General features: G+C 40.8%; 1 protein-coding gene across 4 annotated transcripts in view; it reads right to left on the bottom strand.

Annotated features, from left to right (window-relative positions):
* Nucleotides 1-21,527, bottom strand: part of TBC1D5 (TBC1 domain family member 5) — a 518,872-nt gene that overhangs the window by 40,640 nt on the left and 456,705 nt on the right. For all 4 annotated transcript variants that reach the window (XM_030550915.1, XM_030550913.1, XM_030550914.1 and 1 more), the window contains one exon: nt 10,072-10,171. In XM_030550915.1, coding sequence (XP_030406775.1) covers nt 10,072-10,171 — 100 coding nt within the window. The remainder of the gene's footprint in view (nt 1-10,071; nt 10,172-21,527) is intronic.

The following is a 21,527-nucleotide window of genomic DNA, read 5'->3' on the forward strand; positions in this document are numbered from 1 at the left end:
AAGTTTCCTGCATATAGTGCCAAGACTACGATGGTGTTCTAATAGTCCTTCCAGTGTAATCTGCTGTTCCATCCATCTGCAGTACACCTCTTCAGTGAAAACAAAGTTGTCTTTAACTTCATTCAAGCAGTTTTATACCTTCCCACTAATTAGTGAGTCTAAATCTAGATTAGGAAATCTAATTCATTCTAATTTACTTTGTGATTTTAATGAATGGGCTGACTTCTGGCCAAGGAACCGTACTGGGCATTTTTATGGTGCCACTAGATCTGCTGCACAAACTGGGTCCCCTTCATCTGTTAATCCATTATAGTGAAGGAATATATTAATCCATAGAGTGCATAGCTAAATTGTGAAGGCATGCCATTCAATCTGAGACTTTAATCCTCATACTTACCAAACTGAATATTCCAAAAAAGAACTCTCTTATTCTATAGATCTGTTCCATTTATATATTCAGAGCCAGACTGTCTTCACTTTGTTGCAAAAAATGTGTGTTACTGCATTACACTCCTGGTAGCGAAGAGGGAGTAAATGGAGTATTTTAGTCCATTTTAAAAAGAGCAGGAGTACTTGTGGCACCTTAGAGACTAACAAATTTATTTCAGCATAAGCTTTCATGGGCTACAGCTCACTTCTTCGGATGCAAAGAATGGAACATAGAATGTGTGTTCCATTCTATGCATCCGAAGAAGTGAGCTGTAGCCCATGAAAGCTTATGCTGAAATAAATTTGTTAGTCTCTAAGGTGCCACAAGTACTCCTGTTCTTTTTGCGAATACAGACTAAGACGGCTGCTACTCTGAAATTAGTCCATTTTGTGCATCATCAACAAAGTTATTTACTAAGGCTTGTTCAACATGAGAAAGTTACACTTGTTTAACTTAAGGTTCAATTTTAAAGAGTTTAGTTAAATTGGTGACAAAGGCAGCGTGGACATTGCTTTTAACTGAACCCAGGCTGGCTTATTTTGGTTTCGTTTAAATCAACTGGGAACAGGGATTAGATAAACTAAAATAAACCATTATTAATCCACAATAGGAATGTCCATACGGGGCTTTAAAAATTGATTTAGGTTAAACTGGTGCAACTTCTGTGTGCAGACAAGTCTGAAATTCCAACCGGTTACATGGTGGTATTAAATACAAGGGAGGTTACATAATGCCCTTGCTGACATCTATTTAAAAAACAAGGATTAACACAGGCCTAACTGAGGCATAGTCAATGAGGGAAATACTCACATTATTTTTATAAATATAATGTGCACTTCATTTTACCTGTGTGATATTATCTTGCCTTGCTACACAGGGCTGTATGGGGAAACCAGCAAGAAAGTAAATGACAAAGATAAGTTACTGTCATAGAGAATGCCAAGGGTCCTTGAGGAACAATAGGAAAGCTATTAGTTGGGGAATGGCCCCCTTCTGGCTTCATCCAGGCTAGTATGGTTTATTCTTCCCAGCCCTGAAAGTAGGATCGAAGGAGATACTAAAACTTTATAGCTGCTGGCCTAAGCTAGAAAGGGGTTGACTGAGCTGTTTGGTGCTGCCTGAGAGGAGATGCTGACAGAAGCGTACCGAAGGAGGGAGAGAATTCAGCAGGGCAGTTCCGTTTTCCCAGCCCATGTTATACTGAGGTAGAGGTGTACCTCGATATAATGTGACTCAATATAACATGAATTTGGATATAACGTGGTAAAGCAGTGCTCTAGGGGTTGGGATGAGGGGACTGCACACTCCGGTGGATCAAAGCAAGTTCAATATAACGCAGTTTTACCTATAACGCGGTAAGATTTTTTGGCTCCCGAGGACAGCGTTATATCGAGGTAGAGATGTAATGATAAGGCATGTGACAGAATCCAGCCTGACTTTCAGAATTCAGACTTAGACTGTAAAGGTGGCAGTCATCAAAAACATCTTTTAAATTATAAACAAAACACATTATTGAGAAGGCATAACCATGGAATGTCACAATGCCATTTCCAGAGTCACTTTTCAGAATGGAATCACACTTTAAAGCTCTACTTAGATACACAATGAACATTAATACACTGTATATATCATTAATGTGCAAGTCCTTCCCAGTTGGACTAACTCCATAAAGTTTTAATTTGCTATCATTAGCTAGATCAAGGGTTCTCAAACTGGGGGTTTGGGATCCCTCAGGGGATCACGAGGTTATTACATGGGGGGATCGCGAGCTGTTAGCCTCCACCCCAAACTCTGCTTTCCTCCAGCATTTATAATAGTGTTAAATATATAAAAAAGTGTTCTTAATTTATAAGGGGAGGGTTGCACTCAGAGGCTTGCTATGTTAAAGATGTCACCAGTACAAAAGTTTGAGAACCACTGAGCTAGATATTTCATTTTTTCCACTGACAGTTTTTGGATTATAGAACAGAAAAGGCTCTCTCTAAATATATCCGAGCATGTAGAGAATCAGCTCTCTGACAAGCCAGCTACACAGCTACCTTTTGTTTCATACATTTAATTTAAAAATATGAAATAAACTTTATTAATAGGAGGGGTTTTTTTTAAACAGTCTTTTAAAGCTTTTTTGCTCTTTTACAAAAGAAACAGCCCTCTCTGAATTAAAGGGCAGGATGGTGAGGTGCTTTTTTTTCCCCTTCAGGACTTTTAATAACACTGAGTTTATAAAGTATGGATTATGTTACTTAGGCCCCAAATAAAAGGGAACTAATTTTATTTTACTCATTTCCTACAGATAAGAAAACATTTCATTTCAACCTGGGCTTGCAAAGTCAGCTATAATTACCATTTCATAATCTTCAGTCTTATCACACTATACTTAATACAAAAATTCAGTATTACATTGCACACGCTTTACAAATACTGTATCTAGACTAATGGCATGGGCTTGATAGCACTTTTTGTCCGGAAGGACTGCGTTTCCTACAATCTCTCTTCTAGGTACGACTTAACTCAATTATATAACTTGAGCTGGACAACTTGGTGGGATTTTCCCAAACCAAATGTGCAGACTGGCTTAACAGTGCAGAAGACCCATACATTCAAAGTGATATTGCTACAACTGTCTCTTAATCTCACAAGAAGGGTCTCCAAAGCAAATACTAGGTGCCTTGCTAATCATTCTGGAGATGTTCAGGTTTTCAATATTTACAGGTTTGAAACTTAAGACTGAAAGGCCTCTGCTGGAGGCAAGTCCTTGCTCCTTCATTCTGATAATGCTGAACTACCTTATGCAGACTGGTTTCTTGACAAATGCTTTTCTCTTTTTCTATATTAAGACCAAGCAAAGAGCTGGATGACTGTCATGCTCCTGTACCAGATAGGAGACTGGCTACAGAGCTTGCTTATACACACCAGAAGTATTCATCAAAAGATCCTTTAAAGCTCTGCCAGGTATGAGGTATTTTACACCCAGCACCATCTAGTGGCTGAACAGTATCATACAATTTAGTATTCCATTCCATTCCAGGTTTCAGAGTGGTAGCCATGTTAGTCTGTATCAGCAAAAGGAAGGAGTACTTGTGGCACCTTAGACTTGTTAGTCTCTAAGGTGCCACAAGTACTCCTCATTCTTTTTGCATTCCATTACAGTGGTTCTCAAACTATGGGTCGGGATCCCAAAGTGGGTTGTGACTCCATTTTAATGGGGTTGGCAGGGCTGGCATTAGACTTGCTGGGGCCTCAGGACGAAGCTGAAGTTCGAGCCTCACTGCCTGTGGCCTAAGCCTGAGGGCTTCAATTTTGGCCCCTCTGCCCAGGGCGAAGGAACTCGGGCTTTGGCCCTCCTGTACAGGATGGTGGGTCTCTAGCAGGCTCAGGCTTCGATCCCCACTCCTGGGGTCATGTAATAATTTTTTGGGGGCTGCAATGCAATGAAGTTTGAGAACCTCTGCATTACAGTGACAGACCCCAAGGAATGAAAGGTCATGTTAACCTCTTATCTTTTCCCCCAAACAAGTTTACATTATCACTGAGCAGCTGTGAAAACTGGCATACCTCCTGCTAAAGCCAGACCACTGCTGGTGAACGATAGATTTCAAAGTTCACCTCTATTTTATTATTTAACGTTTACTTAACATTTATAAGACAGTAGTGCTCAGAGGCCTTAACCCTGTTACGCCCAATTGTGCTAGGTGCTGTATGAACATATAATACATTACAGTCCCTGCCCCACAGCTTTAGACTGTATCCAGATTTAGATCTGTGCTGCAGAAGAAACTGGACTGATGATGCTGGAGCACTGAATATTTAGGGGGTGTCAAATGCCAGTATTAGAACCTGTGTCACTGGATCTGTGCCAAACCAGCTAGCGCTTAATGTCCAGCTGTGATACTTGGCTCTGGAACACATGCAGCTTTTCTCTTTGAGGCCTTCCAGACTGACTTGATATTAAATTAATACATCAAACTCACTTTCATGACAAATTCAGTGGGGACCGGGGAGCCTTCAGGCAGTCACTGTGGGATCTGAGAAACCATGGTGATGTCTGGCACAGATCCCACAGACCAGGTTAGTCATGATCTGCTCTGAGACATCAGACAGAGGTCACATTTGTCCTTAAGGAACATTCTATGACCACACTGGGGGCATTTTTTGAACCTGCTAGGATGATGCTTCTACATTATACACCTCTACCCTGATATAACGTGACCAGATACAATGCGGGTTCGCATACAACGCGGTAAAGCAGCGCTCTGGTGGATCAGCGTGTCAGGTTCCAGCTACAGCGCTTCGCTTCCCATCGCCAGTGAGTGCGGGGAGGTTGGGGAAAGGATGCCCCCCCGTACTCACCTGCAGTGGGAAGCGGAGCACCATGGCTGGGAGCTGGCGGAGTGGAGCGGGCTGGGGCTGGGCTGCTCCACTTCCGCCACTGCCAGTGAGTGCCGGGAGGTTGGGGAAAGGACACCCCCCGTACTTTCCTGCGGCGGGAAGCTGAGCTCTGTGACTGGGAGCTGGCAGAGTGGAGCGGGCTGGGGCTGGGCTGCTCTGCTTCTGCTGTTGCCAGTTAGTGCTGGAGCTTTCCCCAACTCTTCCTCCCACCCCCATCCTCCGAACAACACAGCTGGGGCCGGGGCAAGGAAAGCAGAGCGGGCTGGAGTCGCGGCGCTCCTCTTCCTGCTGCAGGTGAGTACAGGGGGCGTCCTTTCCCCAACTCCCCCACACTCACCAGCAGTGGGAAGTGGAGCGCCACGGTTGGGAGCTGGTGGAGTGGAGTGGAGTGGGCTGGACTGCTCCACTTCCCACCACTGCTGGTGAGTGCCTGTCAGGGGGTGGAGGGTGTGGATAGGGGTTGGGGCAGTCAGGGAACAGGGAGCAGCAGGGTTGGGTAGGTGGTGGGGTCCTGGGGGTGATCAGGGATGGGGGTCTCTGGAGGGGGCGGTCAAGGGACAAGGAGCAGGAGGCCCAAAGCAAGTTCAATATAATGCAGTCTCACCTATAGCGCGGTAAGATTTTTTGTCTCTGGAGGATAGCATTATATCAGGGTAGAGGTGTAGTAAAAGAGAAGAGAAGGAATAATGAATAAGGATATAACATATTAAATGTTAAATTGTATGTAATATTTAACAAGTAAATTAAAGTTCTGTGAAGCACTGCATCCTGAGGTGCACTAAGTATACCTTTCATAAGAAAAATGTTGAAAATATTTTAAAATATAGGAACAAATTATCACAGTATTAAGGACACTAGGATCAGAATATTATTTCCTGAAGAAAACCAATACATGTGAAGAGAAACATTAAGGGAAATGTAGCAAGTTTGTGGCAGAGCAGGGAAGAGAATCAAGATCTACCTTCCAATCTGGCATTCCTAGCCACTAATACAAATCTAAAGATTGGCAGTTGGATGCGTTAAGAGTCACTAGACCTTCTCAGCAGCCATGGCACATGCCATCCTTTACTGGGAAGTTAATGGTCATTCTCATGCATGGATCTAAGTGCGCGGATCTGCTATATTAAACTGGAGAAAGGAAATCCCAGAAGGTTAAAGCTCTGCACATCCATCTTATTGAACCATCTCAGAGATCATAAACCTATTTCAATTCATTTTCATCACACATAAAAAACAAGTTTTAACTTCTCCACGTGCTACTAAGTTCTAATATTCATAGAACATCATTCATTCCCATACTGCCAAGTCATAAACATATAATTATGTCGTCAGTGTGTGGTGCAGCAAAAGAAGTAGATGAGCACTTAATGAGAAAGCTTTTGTGCATATACACAAACAAAAATTGCCATTCTACCCATCTGTTCCTTCTTCGGATTCCATGGAGTGAATTTATAATGTTGGCAATCTCTTGTTCAATCCCATGGTAACAAATTGGCATGTTTTAGGTAAAAAATTATGATGTCATTTTGTGGTGGCGTGGAAAATTGTGCAAAAGATTTTTTTTTAAACAAAATTATTTTCATACAAAGGGCTATTATGTAAAAGAAAATGTATACTCAGTACAATTGTGGATTTGCTTAAAAAGATAATTACAAGAGGTTCAAAGTTTTAAAGTAGGATATAGGATTTAAGAGTGGTTTAGAGCAGTTTTGGACTATGAAAAATATGTAACCTATATAATGAACTATTATAGTCACTGGTGGTAATAAATATATTCCCATAGCAGAAGGAGAGTAAAAAACTTACTCAGAAGATCACAAGTCATTTTCAGATAACTTGACGGGAAATGTATTCTGCAACTATTAAATATTTTTGATAATCAGTACACTCATTTATTCTACAGATAATTTTGTGATAAATTGCCACAGTATCTTTGTTAAAAAATGACCGGCAAATGTAGTAGAGTTTTTATATAAAAATACATAATTCTATGGTAAAATTTGGACTATTGTAAATAAAAGTCCATTCAAACAGTATTCCTTGTCTTCATGAATCTCTCCCAGCTCTCACACATGTAATTCAGCATACTATGTTGACTGGAGAGAGGACAGGTCAACGCTGAAGCTCTTAACATGAGTAGCCAAGTCAAGAATTGTGCTCTCAGTATGACGAATATTAGGGTGCTCTTTAATAACTGCTAATAGTGTACCTTGATCTGTCACTGGAATTGTGCTTTCTGCATGAATATTTTTGATGAACTTCTCCCCAGTAGGGTACCATCATGGATAACCCAGGCAGAGTTAGTTAGTCAGGATAGTTGTCTAACAGCTTCCATTTGAGGGTTGTTAAGGGACAAAGCCAGAAATATTAAATCTGATGACACTGTTCCAATAACCATGGCCCCTCAGGGCAGCCTAGGAATTTATCTGACCAGGAGGCTTCTTGAAGAACAATGAAGGCTGGGAAGGTTTTAAAAGGACATACTTAGAGGGAGAACCAGACAAAGACACTCAGGCACAGACACCCATGGGGGTGTCTGAAGAAGATAATCCTGCCCAGCTTGACATTATGGGATGGCAGTGCTTTAAACAAGATAGACATGCATAAAGGTTCTTCCAACTACTAAACAAAAATACTTTGTCTTAAGAAGGCTGTTGCTCAGTATCACAGGTTCAAGAAGGGAGTGCTTACGCTGCAGGCTTTGGTAGTGGTATGTTGAGGGTGGCTGGCTCTCATTCACTGTTTCCTGTGCTCAATAGTTTTGTGGACATGACACCTTTTCCCATGAGCTGGAGTTCAGTACCACCACCAGGATATGCCAGGCCTTAGTATGCCCTGGAACATTTGGCTTCAAAGCGAAGAATGCAGATTGCTTCAAGAGAACTAGTGAAGCAGATCTGCTGAGCAGAGAAGAAAACTGGGACTGTGTTGGTTGAGTGGCACCAATACTGAGTGATGAAACTCAGGCTTTTGCTTCAAGGACAAATTGTTCTAGACTGGCTTCTGACCAGGCTTACTGGAGTCCCCTGGGATGGCTTTAGCAGCTGGCTTTTCAGGTGGTCCCCCTCAAAGCTCACTGGGTCCAGGTGACAGTTCCAGATAGACCTAAAATATCATGTTCAATTCCTGCAGCATAACTTCCTGCTATATCAGGGGTGGGTAAACTTTTGGCCTAAGGGCCGCATCGGGTTTTGGAAATTGTAGGGAGGGCCGGTTAGGGGAGGGGGTCATGGACTGGCCCCCACATCCTATCTGCACCCCCCCAGACTCCTGCCCCATCCAACCTCCCTTGTTCCCTGATGGCCCCTCTGGGACCCCTGCCCCATCCACACATCCCCACTCCCTGTCCCCTGACCGCCCCCGAACCCCCACCGCCCCATCCAACCCCTCCTCTCATCCCTGACGGCCCCCCCCGGGACCCCTGCCCCATTCAACCACCCCTTCTCCCTGTCCCCTGACTGCCCCTAGAACCCCTTCCCCTGACTGCCCCCGCCACCCCATCCGACCCCCAGTCCTTCCTGACTGCTTCCTCGGGACCCCTGCCCCCACTCAACCCCGTTTCCCCCTTAACCACCACTCCGAACTCTCCTGCCCTCTATCCAACCCCCCCGCTCCCTGCCCCATTACTGTGCTGCCTGGAGCATTGGTGGCTGGCAGCGCTACAGCTGTGCCGCTGGCCTGGAGCTGGGTTACGCTGCTGCTGATGCCACTGCACAGCGCAGAGCACCAGGTCAGGCCAGACTCTGCAGCTGTGTTGCCCCAGGAGCTCACAGCCCCACTGCCCAGGGCATTGCGCTGGCAGCAGAACGAGCGAGCTGAGGTTGTGGAGTAGGGAAGATTGCAGGGGAGGGGCCGGGGGCAAGCCTCCCAGGCCAGGCAGAACATAGTTTGTCCACCCATGTGCTACATCCAAACTTCCCGAGGCAGCTCGGCCTTCTTCCTTCCTACCTCTGTGGTCTTCAGGAAAAGGACCACATCCTGAAAGAGAAACGGGGGGGGGGGGGGGAAAGGGAACCAGAGAAAGACCCAGAACACTATGAAGCTCAATGCCACATTACATGGAACTAAGCTCCAAAGCTTTCAAGAGCTTCCAAAGGACTAGTTGCTCTAAAACTGGCTTGGAGAAAATGGGATGTTTAGATTACTGAGGCAAACCCTTAATGCAAAATACATCAAAAAGGCATTAGTACAAATTCAGAATCTTGAGTGGTCAAAAATATGCCTCACTAGACTTAGAGTCACTGGACTAGAACTAAGTATTGTACAAAGACAGAAGGTGTCAAGAAGCAGCCTCGTTCTCCATGACTATATACTCTGGAGCACTGAAAAGATGGGCAATTAGAAAAACAAAAAGCTTTGACTACATGTTACCTAGAATATCACCAGGTATCCAGGACTGGAAACGGCAGGTGAAGCAGAGCCAGAGAGATAACAACTGGAAGGTCCAAGTGAAGGTTGCTTTCCCAAAAAGAACATGGCTGGAAGATTCTAGTGAGGGCTGTAATACTGGCAGTTTTTACACTATGTGGCTGACTAGGGCAATTCCTGGAATTTGGCTCAATATAATTTTATAAGAGCATTGCTCATTGTGTCTACATAACACATACATTGGGCTCCTCTGCAGTTTTTTTCTCCAATTTGCCTTTGTAGTATATAAATCCAATAACTTTCACTCTTGATCCCATTTCCCAATACACCAATTATTTGTTAATTCATGTCTTCTGCTGCTAATGTCAGAGCAAGAAGTAAGTGGCAGAAGAGATTAGGAACCAGCCTGGTAACTGGAGCAACAAAACATTTTTATGTAAAAAAAGTAATCACCACTCCATTACATCTGATGAAAATATATAGATTTTCCACAAACATACTTCAATGTATCAAGGATCACTGTGTAACAGCTGAACTGCACATGGACTTGTAAAACGAGCTGAGTTGTGTGGTCCTTTAGAATACAAGAAATATAAGAACAAGAAAAGGCCATCTGTCCCAACATGTCTGCTCTTTATTCTTATGTTAATCAATAGGCTAAAAAGCACCCACATTTAAAAGCAAGAAGGTTAAGATTAAAAAAAAATGGTGGTTAGAAACAGCTGTTACAACAATTTGGTACATTAATTCAGTTTATAACATGACTTACAAAGTTATATGCACTATATTACAGAACTATTACATAATTTCAGGTATGCAAACATGGAAAAAACCTCAAGAAAGATTTATAGGCCAGCATTAATTGTCTAGGGTACTTCACTTACCAAGATGTGTGTTCATCATTTTTGCACAGTATTTGCACATGGCCTCTAGGTCATTTAGTTGTCCTTGGAGAAATGAAATTTGAGTCTCCAGTTCTTCCTCCTACAATTGAAAGGATAAGCTTTAAGAAACCTAACAAACAATAAAATTGATAAGCAATGCCCTTAAAATGTTTGGAACATTCCACTGGTTATGTTCTCATTTTTGCCTATGAGTACGTCTTGGAAACAACAGAGTTAGGTTTTTCTTTTGTAGGTGAAATGGAATCATTTTGACTTCTCTTTCTTTCATCATTCTTAATGATATCTTTGTCCTTTAATGGACTATTTTTTATTCGTATTAGTTGAATAATTAGTTGACCCCCTCACCCCAAACCACAAAACATCAGTTCCCATACAATGTTTTATGAAAGGTTAACAATTACATTTCATTGATGGAGATAATAGGATACATTTCTGGATAAATATGTATTTTGGTCTATGCAAACCTAATCCAACAGAGACAGGTCATGAACCTACACAAATCATGCAAATTCACACTGACTACAGTGACATACTTTAGACATTGTTACTATAACCTCCCTAAAAATTCCACCATATCCCATCAAAACACTGGCCTTTTAGATTAGCCACTCTGAATATTTAGTATAGGCTAAACATATACTTATTCACCATGTATTTAGGCATTCATTTTATTTACCTAATGAATCATGCTCTATTTGAAAAAAAAAACCAAAAACCCTGTATTTCCATGATAGACCAACTACAACTCCAAATGCATATTTTGTGTAATATTTGGGAGAAAATATTTTTTAACCAATGTACTGTAGAACAGCTACTCTGGAACTCTTTGCCAGAGGATCTCGTAAAGGCCAAGACTATAACAGGGTTCAAAAAGAACTAGATAAATTCATCAATGGCTATTAGCCAGTATGGGCAGGGATGATGCCCCTAATCTCTGTTTGCCAGAAGCTGGGAATGGGCGATAGGAGATAGATTATTGATGATTACCTCTTCTGTTCATTCTCTCTGGGGAACCTGGCATTGGCCACTGTCAGAAGACAGGATACTGGGCTGGATGGACCATTGGTCTGACCCAATGTGACCGTTCTTATGGAATCTTTAAGGTCTGTTCAGTAAACATGCATTTAATATTTTTAAAGTACATTTTTCAAGATCCATAGATTTCAAGGTCAGAAGACAGCATTATGATAATGTAGTTCCTGTACAACAAAGGTCACAGAACCTCACACAGTAATTCCTGCATCAGGCCCATAACCTCTGTTTGAGCCAGAGCATATATTTTAGAAAGTCTCTCAATCTTGATTTAAAGACAAGTGACGGAGAATCTACGATGCCCCTAGAAAAGTTGCTCCAAAGATTAATCATCCTTCCTGTTCAAGCAAGTTTTTTTGTTATTCACAGTATAGCAGTATGCAAAAAAAGGTCACTTTTGAGTTCCTCCTCTTCCTCCACATTGGGAGGCTTACAGATGTATTACAGTCTTTCTTGGCTGAGGCTGTTGCTCCTCAGACTGTGAATTAAGTATTAACAGGAAAACAACAATGTAGAAGGATAAAACAACCTTGATTTGGCTGTATAATTAATCCTAAATTAATGATTATCAGAAAACTGAGAGCCAGGGCCCAGCAAAGAGAAGGAAACTTGGCACTCAGATGACCTGTATCCACCACCGACTATTTAAAAGAAAGCATTTGTTTAAATTAGCATTCTGCAAGAAAAACCTGTAAACGAACACAACTTTCAGCTTACATACCTTCTTTGTCATTTTTTTTAATGTCAAGTCATAAACAAATTGCTGATAAGTAAATTAAGTTCGAAATTCGAAATACTGACAGTGTTAACTGGGCTGCACACTGTTACAATTCTATCAACAAATGTAGTACTTAAAGACCTCTCTCTAGCAACTACATCTTGCAATGACTACAGAAAATAATCTACTCTATTTCCTGTTACTACTTTTGATACTTAGTTACCAGCTTGAGAAAGGAGACTAGATTCGATCATTTTACTATAAACTCATATACAATCAACTTGCAATAGCAGCATTAACTAACAATTTAAACACAGATACACAAACCAATGTCATTCCTGTGGAACTGGACATGGAAATTGAACTTCTGGTAATAAATAGTTCTGTATTTCCCACACTTCTATCTTTCTTCACATTCATGAATCAAAATCAGACTAAATTGTTTTTCAAAACATTCCTGGTGCAGCTGTGGACTCTTAGACAGTAAAATGAAACTCTCCAGTTATACTAAGTATCAGTTAATTTCCTAGAAGAGATTGATAGTAAGACTGAAGAGTAACCAAAGACCTACAATGTCCATGTAACATTCTTGTTTTAACCTGGGAAACGGGAATCTTTTTAATGCCTTGCAAATGTAAAAATGGAAATTGCAACTCAACATATTTTCCTTCTTTTCCAATATTTATAATAAATCCTTACACTAACAGTATGAGACAAAGGTGCATCAACTCTCTCGATTCTAGTTCACATCACATTACATGAATTTTTCTGTCAGACCGTTGCTCTATGTTCCTATAAATGCAAACTTCTGCATTTACACTTTGCTGAGAACATGCCTGAGAGTTCTTGGATATAATTTCCATTGCTGAACAGCCAAATCACCACTGAATATGATCTCTGTGTTACACATTATCACAGGACTAAGAATGAGTAAGTGCTGTAACAGGTATGTAAAATAGTAGGCAGGCAAAGAAGAATTTCCCTGACCCAAAAGCAGATCACAAGGAATTGAGTTATAATGAAAAAACACGTACTAAGAAAGAAAAGGCATGGCAATCAGAAGGAAAAACGAGGCTGCATACAAAGATACCATGCAGCGAGATACCACTATGTGGTAGGCTACGAAAAAATTAAAAATGTGAGAGAAGGAGTTGCATCAGGAATTGTAACTTGTATTGTAGGTGCTAAAATGTGTTGTGCTGCTCTCTCAAGTGTGCTCTCCCAGAATCATACACAATGACTGTGCATGATGCTACAAACAATGTATCTGTGAAAGACCCAAACTACACAGTGTAAAGCTAGGAAATACTTACATAAATATCAATGAAAACCAAGACATCATCCTCTGTAATTCTTTTGGGAACTGAACTGCCTGTCAGTCAGCCTGATGGGGGTGGAGATAGGTGAAAAGGGGTTCAAAATAATTCAACCATAACTCTGTGAAGTTGACCACTTGACCACAGAAAAAAATCTGCTGTCAGTATGAGAAAACTAATTTAACTCATTTTAAAGGTTTATAGAACAACAACTGCATTTAGGCATTTATTTTCAACATTTTATAATACTAAATAAAATTACCCACATTGTGTAGTGCATTATTCAAAATCACTACTGCTGCAGTCAGGCACTGGGGATCATGTTGTGAGGAGGAGAAACAAATCAAAAAACAGCTAAATCAAACAAGTGGGCCATTGTGCCTGGCTTGGAAGACAAAGAGAAATGAATCTTGATGATGAGAAATACCCCCTCTCCCCCAGCCCTACAACAAATTCTGCAAAATTCAGTCCCAGAAACTCTCACCCACACCCTCATAGTTCCAGCCCATTCAGAACTTTAAAGATAATCAGCAACACCTTGAACTAAATTTGAAAGTGAAAATGAAGCAGGTGGGTTTATAACTGACAGGTAATCTGGTTCACATTCCTCTGACAACATAAAATGGACTTAAATTTCTCCTTAGTCCAAGCAGAACATTTTTTGTACTATTTCCACATATTATATCCAAACTGTTCTATCTTCTGGTAAGGCTAAAGCCTGCAAAGGTGATTCACTTATTTGTGTTTCTCTCATATTCTTCTTTCCTTGCATCTGTATTCAGACCTTCTCTTACATTTGATGATTCCCTTGACCATGCACATTGTTTCATTTTTTGTTTATGATCCCTCTCATTTCTTTGCTTTAATTTTGCTTCATTTCCTCTACTTCTACGTTTATTTTGCTTCTGCAACTTTCTGTTCCCCCAAATCCTTTCCGGTTTTCCCATCTCAATACAAAGATGACACTGGAAAGTATATTTTGGATTTTTCCTCCTGACTGAAAGACTTACAATAAAAAAAAACAGTGGTGCCTGCAGTCTAGGCTGTAACTCAACAAGCTTCATGGGATTCAAGAAAGTTCAGAGTTGTGACTAACTGAAATCATTCAAATAGCCTTATGCACATATTACAGAAGGTTTTATGATCATGACATTGTGATCCTAATTTTTCACAGCTCGTTGCTTTGCAAGCTGTATTAAGTTGGCAGAAGCTATGTTCAAGGCCTCTGAAACGATGCAGTATATAAAATCCAAGATCTCAAGAAAAATGATTTTAGCAGGTGCTACTCTTATCACAATGTATTTTTTTTCAATTGAAAATAAATCAGTCTTTTCACAACACATGTGTTCTGCTTCTGCATAATAAATATCCAAATACCAAACTGTCCAGGCATCAAAGAAATGCATCAAAATGCAAAAACAAATAGGGCTGTTAGTCCCCTCCCTCCATTTATGTTATCATATAACCTTCACTTTTGTTGTCCAAGGAATGAAGGGCACAACTATATTTAGTGTTTTCTGGGTTATGTACATGTTTAAACTGAACAGAAAACAAAATATTTTTCAAGAACTAAAGAAAATTAAATGATCTGATAATTTATCAAGATAGATTACCAAAGACATGAACAGCATTATTTTAATAAATAAAGTTGAATGAATTTGTAAAAGGTTGATATAGTTTCTTGGATTTCATATTCTTTGTGTTTTGCAGAAGTTTACTAATCGCTGAGAATATTTAGCATGGGAAAAGTCCATCTGCATTACAGCTGAATGATTCTGAATCGATAGACACTTAGCAGCAATAAAAAGGGACTACTTAATCTGGCTCATGTAAAGTTATTTATGTCAAACTCCTTGAACAATAAATTAAAGTAGATTATTACATTAATTTAAGCAAGTCCCTCCTTAGATCCTGTTAAAATGGCAGTAGAATTCGAACTTGTCAATACTGGAACATTAAAAGGATATCAAAGAGGAAAAATAAAGTTGGAAACAGGGATCTGGCACAAATTCACTAGAGGGTCTTAAATGTTTATTCACAACATAAACACAGAGTATGTGTTCAGGTTATCAGTGTCATTTTACATCTGCCTATTATAACTTTCAGACGCATTGCAGACAAATGAACACACTATGTTAATTCTTCCACTTATTTTCTTCACACAAACATACCCTTGATAGAAAATAGCACCTAATGTTTCCATTCTGTCGCAACAGTCTATTTCAATTCTGTTTCTGACTCTAACAAGCAGGGCCAGCTTAAGGCCAATTCCCCTGCGCCTGCACTTAAGAGGGCCCTGAGCCTTAGGCACCTTTTTAATTTTTTTTACATACCCAGCGGCGGTCCAGATCTTCAGCGGCATGGGGTCCTTCACTCGTTCCAGGTCTTCGGTGGCATTTTGGCGGCGAGGGGGTCCAGAGTGAGTGAAGGAGCCCCTGCCACCAAAGTGCCGCCGAAGACCCAGACAGCCGCCGGGTATTTGAATCGGGCCCTGCAGTTCCTAAAGCCGGCCCTGCTAACAAGCCAATATATAACAGATGAACCCATGACAATTTTGTGCTGTTTGACACCCCGAGAATCTTAATGTTCCATGCCAGCAGCGTGCTTGCTCACCAACACGTACTGACATTTAAAACCATCACTTCCCACTGATGAGTAATATAAAATGGAATTTAAAAATAAGCATGGTGTGATGTTGCATCCCATAATGCTTTACAGAAATATGCTTATGAGTGTAAATATGACATAAGTGGAATATGTTTTAGGCTAGATATGCCATGTAACATATCTTTGCAAAGGTTATGACCTACTGAATATATTCATCCTATGTGTATGCATGTATCATTTTTGTATCTGAAGTTATGAGCGTTGGCTCTATGCTTGTATTTAAAGTGTTTGCTGTAGGAAGCTGTCATAAACAGATAGCTAAGGGTTAATGTTCTTTTACCTATAAAGGGTTAACACGGGAACCAAACACCTGACCAGAGAACCAATCAGGAAACAAGACTTTTTCAAATCTGGGTGGAGGGAAGTTTTGGGTGTGAGTTCTTTGTTCTTGGTCTGTTCTTTTCTCGGCTCTGAGAGTGATCTTTCTACCTCCTGGCTTTCTAATCTTCTGTTTCCAAGTTGTAAGTACAAGGATAGTAAGACAATAGGTTTATATTGTTTTCTTATGTATTTACATGTGTGTAGTTGCTGGAATGTTTTAAATTGTATTCTTTTTGGATAAAGCTGTTTATTCATTTTTTTCCTTTAAGCAACTGACCCTGTATATTGTCACCCTGATACAGAGACCCTTTTATGTCCTTTTTCATTCTTTTTATATAAAGCTTTCTTTTTAAGACCTGTTGGAGTTTTTCTTTAGTGGGGACTACAGGGAATTGAGTCTGCAGCTCACCAGGGAATTGGTGGGAGGAAGAAGTCAGGGGGAAAATCTCTTTGTGTTAGATTTACTAAGTCTGACTTTGCATACCCTCTGGGTGAGGAGGAAGAGAGATTAGATCTCTCGGTACTTGTGTTTCCAGGACTGGAAGCAGGGAATCTCCTAAGGTCATCCAGGGAGGGGAGCCTGGGAGGAAGTAACAAGGAAACAAGGGGAGGGGGTTATTACCCTTTGTTGTAAGACTCAAGGCATCTGAGTCTGGGGGTCCCCCAGGCAAGGTTTTGGGGAGACCACAGTGAGCTAGGCACTGTATAATTCCTAGCTGGTGGCAGCAATACCAGGTCCAAGCTGGTAACTAAGCTTGGAGGTTTTCATGCTAACACCCATATTTTGGACGCTCCCAGGTCCAGATCTGGGAAGAAATGTTATGACAGAAGCACATAAGGCAGATTTGGTCAACATTGTGTGAAGGGGTTAATTCAAGTAACTGGGAGTACTTAAACAAGGGACTTTGGGAGATGCCAATCCACAACTGAGCTTTCCTGGGAATCTTCAAACTAACATGTAAACAATGGCATTCTTAGACACGTGACTTGCCCAGGTGACTGCAAACTCCATCAGATTTAGGTTATTTTATACAGGAGCACAAAGAGGTTTCCACCCACAAGAGGAAGACTATATAAGGTCCTGGAAACCTCTCCATTTTGTCTTCAGCTGGCTCAAAAGATAGCCTCTCCACCCCAAAGAGATGCCTGAAAGAAACTAGAACAAAGGACAGTAATTATGGGGGTGTGAGTGACTGCTGGACCCAGACTAGGAAGGTGTCTAGTCTGTCAAAGAAGCTTATTGGAACATCTCTGAGGGTGAGATTTATCAGCATTTCGTTTCTTACTATATTAGGCTTAGACTTGCGTGTTTTTGTTTTATTTTGCTTGGTAATTCACTTTGTTCTGTCTGTTATTACTTGGAACTACTTAAATCCTACTTTTTATATTTAAAATCACTTTATATTATATTTATATTTATATTATATTTATATTTAAATCACTTTGTACTTATTAATTAACCCAGAGCAAGTATTGATACCTGGGGGAGCAAACAGCTGTGCATATCTCTCTATCAGTGTTATAGAGAGCGAACAAATTATGAGTTTACCCTGTATAAGCTTTATACAGGGTAAAACAGATTTATTTGAGTTTTGGATCCCATTGGGAACTGCCTATCTGGGGTGCTGGAGACAGGAGCACTTTCTAAGCTGTTTTCAGTTAAGCCTGCAGCTTGTGGGGGACGTGGTTCAGACCTGGGTCTCTATTTGCAGCAGGCTAGTGTGTCTGGCTCAACAACAAGACAGGGTACTGAAGTCCCAAGCTGCCAGGGAAAATGGGCTCAGAGGTAGTCCCAGCACCTCAGGTGGCAGTCCCAACGGGCTTTCTGTGATCCAACCTGTCACACATGGAATCATTATTATTTATACTCCTGAAGCACTTCAGAGCCACAGTCACAGACAAGGACTGCATTGTGCTAGCTACTGTGCAAACCCAGAACAAAAAGATGGTCCCTGCCTCAGAGAGCTTTAAATCCAATGATAACACAAGAGACAACAGAGAGATCAGACAGACAAACAGTATAAGGATGTAAGGATTGGTCAGCATGTTAGGTAGTGGTCTTAGCACACCAGCAGCCTAATCATGGCCAAGTTTTTATAGGCATCTTGGAAAAGGAGATTTTTAAGGAGGATAACTAGTTAGTGTTGCGGATGCTCCCGGACAGCTTCTCTCAAGTGTGTGGGGGCAGTATGAGAGAAAGCATGAAGATGCTTGTTTGAAAACTTAACAAGTGGGTAATGGAGCTGGCCCTGGAGGCAAAAGTTGACATCTTGGTAGTGAATGAGAGAGGATAGGTAGGGTGGTGGATGGGCAATGAAGACCCATGGAAGTGAAGACAAGCAGTTTTTGTTTGATCCAGTTCTTTATCACTTGTTGGTGGGGGAATATCCATGTAACTGTAACATTTAACTTGAAGTACTTTCTACCTCTATATTTTTCATAGCAATACTGATGATAAATGCAGAAAAATAAATTCCTTGGACTTTTTCATTAATAAAACTATGGAATTGAGATTTATTTCATATATTAGTGCTATAATACTTCCCACAAAGGACATGGAAAACTCAGAGTTTACTCTCATACATGGGGGTGGGGTGAGCTGACCCTCATGCAGAAGGTTTAGCCTTCAAATTCCACAGAGATATAGGCCATTCACACAAGCTACCAGACTTTCTGTGCTCCCTGCTAACTGTGGAACCAAACTTATGAACCTCAATCATACTTTGTATTTTTTACATCTCAATGGGTGCCAATTTTATATTTTATATATATTTTCAATGCTACCAACATATTCTTCACGCACAGCATTTTGATACATTTTTAAAAATAGATATTTCATTCCTATGGACAGTGTGCACAGGGTATAAACAACAGTCATGGTGGTAATGCTTTATTTCACACCATTCTTTGTTGCTTTTCATCACAAGGTAGATATGAAATAGGCTTAGTAGGAGTGTCCTCTTGACACCCTTGTTTTGATTCTGCGATGCTGGAAGGTGTTAATGGCTCCCATCAATCACAGACCATTCAATGGGTGCGCTGAGCATCCTTTATCAAGGCTAAATGGAGGAGCAATTAAATGTCCCTTTGTGTGATGATGGGTGCGTAGTGAAAGCCACTGCCCAAAGCACTGGCCAGTGTAGTATGGACTGAGCCCTATGGGCTGAGGGATTCACTGCGAACATAAGAATGGCCACACTGGGTCAGACCAATGGTCTATCTAGCTCAGTATCCTGTCTTCTGACAGCGGCTGCCAGATGCTTCAGAGGAATTGATCGCAAATGCAAGAGTGGGGCATGGATTGGCTGGAGCTGTACATGTCAGAGGCAGAAAGCAACTAGAAAGCCACGGAAAGCCAGCAGAAAGTAGGTAAGCACTGTGAGTGTAGACTTGGGACAAAGCCAAGAAAGAACTCCTTTTGGATAGAGTACTCACTGAGAAAGCAAATTTGGATTTCTGAATAAGGAAATTGCCACTGTTTGTTCCTACTGTGTTCAGTGAAATGAGAACTTGTGTACATTCTTTGTAAATAAACAGGACTGCACCAAAGAAATATCTGATCTCGATAACAGATTTCTCCTCTTAAAGCAAACAACCTGGCAAGAACCCAAACACTGGCTAACCACTCAGGACAAGGAACAACAATACAAATCCCTTCTACCATGTGGGACTTACATAGAGTTACATTTGGTTTTGCAATACCACAAAATGCTAATTTAGCTCAAGTTAAACTAGTCAGCCGACCACATTAATTTTCTGAGTAATTATACCACCAGTGACTACCTTAATAACTTGAAGTCAGTGGGGCCACTCTCGTGCTGAGAGATGCTTCAGTGATTAGTGGGATCAGGGCCTTTAAGTGCATGTGGCTTAATGTCAGCCAAGGAAAGGAAACAAGTGCAGTAGAGGTCCTTGATATCTGAAGGAAGTTGGGCACTGCAAGAGCTGCAGAAGCATGTTTTGGAGTTTATTTTGTTTCCTCTGCCTTGGCCACCATCTTGACCCACTAACCTGCTGGACAGAACTCCAGCTCGATGGTAGAATTATACCTTTCAAAACTTCTCAAGAGTTCCAGAAAGTATCCCACCTGAATCAGGCAAACAGGGGAAAAAAATCCTGAAAATAAAGGTCCCAAACTCACCATTGGTGGGAGGGTGGGGGACTGTGGAGAATAAAAAAATTCAAATATGCAAGGAAGATCAGTGGAAGAGTCAACACAACTCACAAGAGCTAACATAAAACAGATAACTTGCTGGCTCTACAAAATAATAAAAAATTATTTGCTTCGGTGTGGTCTCATAAGAGGATTGAGAACAAATGCCAGAAACAGGTACACATTTTCTAAAGAAGGAGGAAGAGTTCAAATGGCTTGAGGTGATGCCAAATCTGGTGACAGACAAATTAAGATATTAGACGTTAACAAATGGCAGACCCAGATAGGGTTCCTCTCAAATTCTGAAGGAAATGAGAAACCAATAGGCAAACTATTAAACAGAATATAGTCTGGCTTCATATGCTGACTCACATTGTCAATGTATCTCAAAGGGCTGTATTTAAAGTTATTGAAAACAGCACACAGTCACTGGAAACGAGGAACTTAATATTGTATGCTTCAGGAAGTGCTAAAGAAAAGATCCAGGATTATTACAAAGCCAGAAGCTTGACTTTAATTCAGGAAAACGTTGAAAAAACTAACAAAACACAGAATCAGAGAATATCTAGAAAATAATGGATTAATGAGAGTCAGCAAGAACTCACTAAAGGAAGGTACAAAAATATTTGTAGATTTTTCATGCCTTTTAAAAAAAGTTACAATCTTAAACAGAACACAAGAAAGGTCAGATTCAGCAGTACAGTAATACAGGCTTTTAAAAATGGCAGCACCTAAAGAATTTCTGAGAGAAGAAAGAATTGCTAGGAGAGTCAGGACTCTTATCTATCCAGGGTTTTTGGCTGGTATTTTCAAGTGAGCTAGGTGGTCAACTCCCATCAAATTTCCAAGCATAGCATCCTAAGAATACATACTATTTTAGAGCACTAGTATGCTCATCCTCCTGACTCCTTCTCTGTACACCATTAATCATAGAGAAAGACACAGCATTGCCTATGAACTTTCCAAAGCTATGTACGTATGTACAGAACTAATAGAACACTGGCAAACAACTGAACGATTGCATTTCAAAATCCAGTGTACATGCACAAAGTACTTAAAAAAACAGTATGACTTTGACAAGTCACAGCCAATTAGCAAAAGACCAACAAAAGACACATCTCTGACTTAGGAACTACCTCCTGCCAAAATCCACATTTCTAACGTCTACCACTAATGCATGAGTGCTGTTCATAGGAAATCACAGGAAAAGTATTTTTGCTCCTACTCT

This window comes from Gopherus evgoodei, chromosome 2 (genome assembly GCF_007399415.2).
Source record: "Gopherus evgoodei ecotype Sinaloan lineage chromosome 2, rGopEvg1_v1.p, whole genome shotgun sequence".
NCBI classification, from domain to species: domain Eukaryota; kingdom Metazoa; phylum Chordata; order Testudines; family Testudinidae; genus Gopherus; species Gopherus evgoodei.